This window comes from Fulmarus glacialis, unplaced genomic scaffold, assembly GCF_000690835.1.
Source record: "Fulmarus glacialis isolate BGI_N327 unplaced genomic scaffold, ASM69083v1 scaffold33290, whole genome shotgun sequence".
Classification (NCBI taxonomy): Eukaryota; Metazoa; Chordata; class Aves; order Procellariiformes; family Procellariidae; genus Fulmarus; species Fulmarus glacialis.
This window is the reverse complement of record NW_009188835.1, coordinates 7,105-11,798: the sequence shown is the minus strand read 5'-3', so window position 1 is coordinate 11,798 and position 4,694 is coordinate 7,105. Positions and strand designations below refer to the sequence as shown.

At 39.8% G+C, this 4,694-nt stretch overlaps 1 protein-coding gene across 1 annotated transcript; it reads left to right on the top strand.

The window, feature by feature from the left end:
* Nucleotides 1–1,335: 1,335 nt before the first annotated feature.
* On the top strand, nucleotides 1,336–3,562 carry ERRFI1 (ERBB receptor feedback inhibitor 1). The gene is made up of 3 exons (XM_009580038.1): nucleotides 1,336–1,535; nucleotides 1,653–1,729; nucleotides 2,364–3,562. The coding sequence occupies exons 1-3, from the start codon at nucleotides 1,414–1,416 to the stop codon at nucleotides 3,560–3,562; spliced, it is 1,398 nt and encodes a 465-aa protein (XP_009578333.1). The 5' UTR covers nucleotides 1,336–1,413.
* Nucleotides 3,563–4,694: the final 1,132 nt, after the last annotated feature.

Below are 4,694 nucleotides of genomic sequence, written 5' to 3'. Positions count from 1 at the left end.
TCATGTTGCAAATAAGTATAATGGATCTTTCCTTTTAAAGGAAAAGAAAGATTACACATCTGCATAGAATGCCCATTTTTTAACAGATTTACCATAAACTATTACTTGTTTCTGTACCCCATTTTCTTGCAGTACCATACTGTGAAGGGGTTTTCTTGACATGTATACTGCACTGGTGTAGCTGGCCCTCAATTGTTAGTTGACTTTTCTTTAGGTGGAATTTTTTCTTTTGGGGGGAGGGGGGCAGTGGAGAGGAAGAAGGAAGTTCGTGTTAAGAAACTGGTCATATTCTTGATTCTCAAGAGAGATACAAATTAAACTGTTTTGGGTGGGTTGTTTGGGTTTTTTAAATATTTTTTTAAATTTTTTTTTTTTTTTTTTTAAAAACCAGAAATATTGTACTTTCTGAATTTAGGATATTTGTGTAGATGAAGCACAGACCCAGAGAACATCTTTGCTTATAGTCTTAGACTTAATTTCTCCTGCTTTCAGAACGTTGACTACTTTTACACTTTTATGTGTGTCCCCCCCCCCAATCCATTTTGAATTTCCTAAACAAAGCCCTGTGAGTCAACTTGTTCCTTATGATTACTTATTCAATACAAAGCAATTGCCAACACATTTTTTCTGTTGTAAATGGGCCAGATAAAGCATTGTTCACACATTCAAAATAAATCTGAATATAGCAGGACAGTTTAAAATGAGATTATTTCAAATCACTAGATTTCCAATTGTTTGAAATAGCTAGAAGACTTGAGGCTGATTTAAAGTATCTTAATGCTTAAGTTTGTTAATAATAGCTACTTTATGTAAAAGACTTTTTGGAGTTCTGATTTAAGTAGCCAGTAATTCTGTTTATTGGAGGAAAGGCCAGTTTTTAGGCTATTGAAGGTAATGCTTAAAAACAGACGAGGCTGTTATATGTTGGCTACACTGGAAACCATAAACTCATTAGCAAAAAGATACAACTAAAGATAGATGGCTACTAGAAAGTTAAAGAGATTGTTCTGGAAAACTTATTTTGCCTGAATAACTGGCAGTTTTTGCACAAGAACTGAAGTTGTTGATGCAGAGTTGCCATATATCAATAGCTTTAATGAACATATTTTTCTTTTTTCTATGCAGTTTAATTCTGTAAGAGAACTTACCTATTTTGTACTTTAGTTTTGCAGTCAGACACAAAATAACAAATTTGTAAAGTTTTCCTATTGGCAAGTATTAGGACAGGCGGCCTTTCCACAGAGCTATTTAATTCCTTGAAATACTGAAATTTCAGATGAGAGATGAACTCACCAAGTTTGCATTTCTGATATTTATGTCCTTCTCTCTTTTGAAGGGAATGAAAACTGCAGGAAACCTGTCAAGGACTGTGAATTTCTAGGGTCGTGAGACATCACTAGAGAGCAGTGCACAATGTCAACTGCAGGAGTTGCTGCTCAGGAGATGAGAGTCCCATTAAAAACTGGATTTCTTCACACTAGTCAAGGCATGGGGAGTCTGAAAACCTGCTGGGGTAGCCACAGTGGATTTGAAAAGTGAGTGAGGCTAAAATTTGATCTATTGCACCTTCAAGTATATGAGATGAGCATTAAGAATACTTGTACCAGTACCAACCTATGGTTTATTTACAGCGAAGGCTTTTTTTTTTTTAGTACTTTCTTTAATGTGGACCCTATAGCAGTGGCATACAATTTGAATCCATCAACAGAGCAACATTTACCATCCATTGGTAAGTATAAAGACTAACACGTGTGTGTTTAGGTAGTGTAATGGATTTGTCTTGGGAAATAAAAAACTCACGTCTTCGCTAAGGCACGAAATGCGTTCTCATTCTGGATATAAGGCTGCCCTCTGGTGACGGAATGCAAACATGTCAAGAAAATACTACTATTCAAGCCCAACAACAACAAAAAAAACCAACCCCAAAACATTTAAAACAACATGATCAAGTTAAAACAAACAAACAAATAAACCTTTTCCTTGTACTCAAAGGCCTCTGAGTTGCCATTACACTTCTGACAGAAAAGCCATTTAGTAAAATAGCACTGGTTCCACCGTAGTCCTCTGCTGGGATCTTTGTAGCTGTAACTCTGTTCTGTTGCTTATGCTTGCGGTCTCTTGCACTACCTCATTTAACTGGAGCACTGGCCTAAAACAATAAGGTAATCGGTTCTCTCTTAACTAAATGCATAAATTCACAACCAGAAAAGATCTACAATAGCTAAGTTTTGCTACTGGAGTCGTTAGGCAGCTATTACTTATTGTTGCATTAGAAGGAACTAAATAGTTAAATATGCAGTGGCAAAGTCATCCTCTAGAGTGTTACTTAGAAAAGTGTTTCTAAGACTTTCTCACCTTTTTAGGGCATTCTTCCAACCATGCTTCCGTGAATGACCACAGCTTTGCTGAAAGTTGCATTCAAGTCCCATCTCAGAAATCCAGTCCACCTCCTGTAAGTCCCAAAAATGAACAGCCGATTTCAAGATATGAAGACCATCTCGTTCCTGGCTTTAGTAAACTGTCATTAACCATGGGCTGTGTTTCTGAAGAAACACCTCCTCACATGCCAATAAAAAATGGGCCAATTCAATTTCTGCCTGCATCTTCCAATGACCGTAGCTCCAGGCCGCTACCCCCCCTGCCTATTTCTGAAGACCTTACTCCAGATGAGGTTGACAAAGAGGTGGAATTCCTGACTAGCTCAGATACTGACTTTTTGTTAGAAGATTATGAACTTCCTCCTTTTAAATCCAGTGCTCCAAGCCGGCGGAGCTTTAGGGGCTGTGGACAGATCAACTATGCATACTTTGATACTCCAACAGGACCAAAACCAGAAGATGCCAACCCTACACAAAGCCTAAATGGATACATATCCAGTATTTATCCTCCTCCACAGCAGCTGCATCGACGTTTGCGAAGGTCCCATTCTGGGCCAGCTGGATCTCTTAATAAACCAGTAGTGAGACTATCTGGACACTTAAACAGATCTTCTCCAAACTCTGATGAAGATAAACCAGAGATTCCACCAAGGGTTCCCATACCTCCAAGGGCTCTCAAACCAGATTACAGAAGGTGGTCAGCAGAAGTTGCTTCTAGTGCGTACAGTGATGAAGACAGGCCTCCGAAAGTGCCCCCAAGAGAACCTTTGTCACGCAGCAATTCCCGCACGCCGAGTCCCAAAAGCCTGCCATCATACCTCAATGGGGTTATGCCCCCCACCCAGAGTTTTGCACCTGATCCTAAGTATGTCAGCAGCAAAGCTCTACAAAGACAAAACAGTGAAGGATCTTCCAACAGGGTCCCTTGCATTCTTCCCATTATTGAAAATGGTAAGAAGGCCAGTTCAACGCACTACTACCTGCTGCCTGAAAGGCCTCCATATTTGGACAAGTATGAGAAATTCTTCAGAGAAGCAGAAGAAAGTAGCTCTAACACAGAGGTTCAGTCCTGGTCTGGTGACTGCACAACCACCTTAGCCCCAACAAAACCGGACTCAAAACCTAGAATGGACATAGCTGGTCATCTGAAACGAAAACACCTGTCTTATGTGGTTTCCCCGTAGTCTCTGGGAGCACAGTCTCAGCTCAGTTGTTCAGGATGGAGCTGAACTTTATCTAAGGTTACAAAGTTCTTAAGGTTCTCAGATAATGAAGTAGGACCAGTTTGTCCTCCAAGAACTGGAAAGTGGACAGTAAAGTCCTCTTATGCTGCGTATCTCCGACATGTTTCTTAAGGCTATTTTTTGTCTTGGTATGTATAGCTGAAAACCTACAAAGATTCCACAGAAACATATGGAGGGATAGTAGTCACAGTTGGCCAGTTATATGCTACCTAGATGAACATATTTGGTAGTCATGTTATCAATCTAGCTTTGCTTATGAGTCACTTATAAAGCTGACAACAGAGCAGATAAGGCAGTACAGTTTTTGTATCAGGCATTTCCAAAATTTCTTTCACACAGTAACTCTGCTGAGGACAGACTCTATCCTCTTTGACTAGGATATGCCAACCTGGTAAGAGGGTAACTGCAAGGTCTGATATCCATTCAAGACTTGGCAAGCATATTGGAAGTGCGTTTCGAAAGATGAATCTATTTTACAACGTAATTTGACACTAATAGACTTTTAAAGTGAGTTAGGTTTTGTGGATTCTTTCAGTTGCTGGACACACTTGGCTCAATTTTGCAGTTTTACCTAGGAGAGACTTGGACCAGCTATTGCTAAGCCTCTGCTTCTGCTGTTTTCCTGCTGGATCCTAGAAACGCGTGAAAGTGTCCTGAAAGTGGCAGAGGATATGAGCAGCTATACAGTTGCTATTAAGTAGGCAGTAACAACCACATGCTCACCTAGAGTCTGAAATTCTGACTGTATTAAATACAGAAACACAGCACAAGCTGGTCTTGTGTTTTGGTTTCTATTCAGTATTTTAGGAGAGGAGGAGGGTATGAGGAAAAACATGATTCCATTTATGAACTGTGTCAGTCCCATCTCTCATTGCTTCAGATGCTGCTTCTTGCTGTTTAATTTTTCCTCATTGTGCCTCAGCGATCTGCTAAAGTTCATTGAGGTGCCACATTTGTGCATTAGCAGTTTCTTATGCTCATTTTGATTACATTTATCCTCTTACAGATAAGCACAAGAGAAAGGGTGCTCATTAACGGAGGTACACAAAACGAATGTGTTCCTCCTAACAGA

Excerpts from the sequence above, each read along its gene's own strand:
- ERRFI1 (XM_009580038.1), top strand. The coding sequence starts at position 1,414 with ATGTCAACTGCAGGAGTTGCTGCTCAGGAGATGAGAGTCCCATTAAAA. Across the intron at positions 1,536-1,652 it reads AGCCACAGTGGATTTGAAAA|TACTTTCTTTAATGTGGACC; the intron begins GTGAGTGAGGCT and ends TTTTTTTTTTAG. Across the intron at positions 1,730-2,363 it reads GCAACATTTACCATCCATTG|GGCATTCTTCCAACCATGCT; the intron begins GTAAGTATAAAG and ends TCACCTTTTTAG.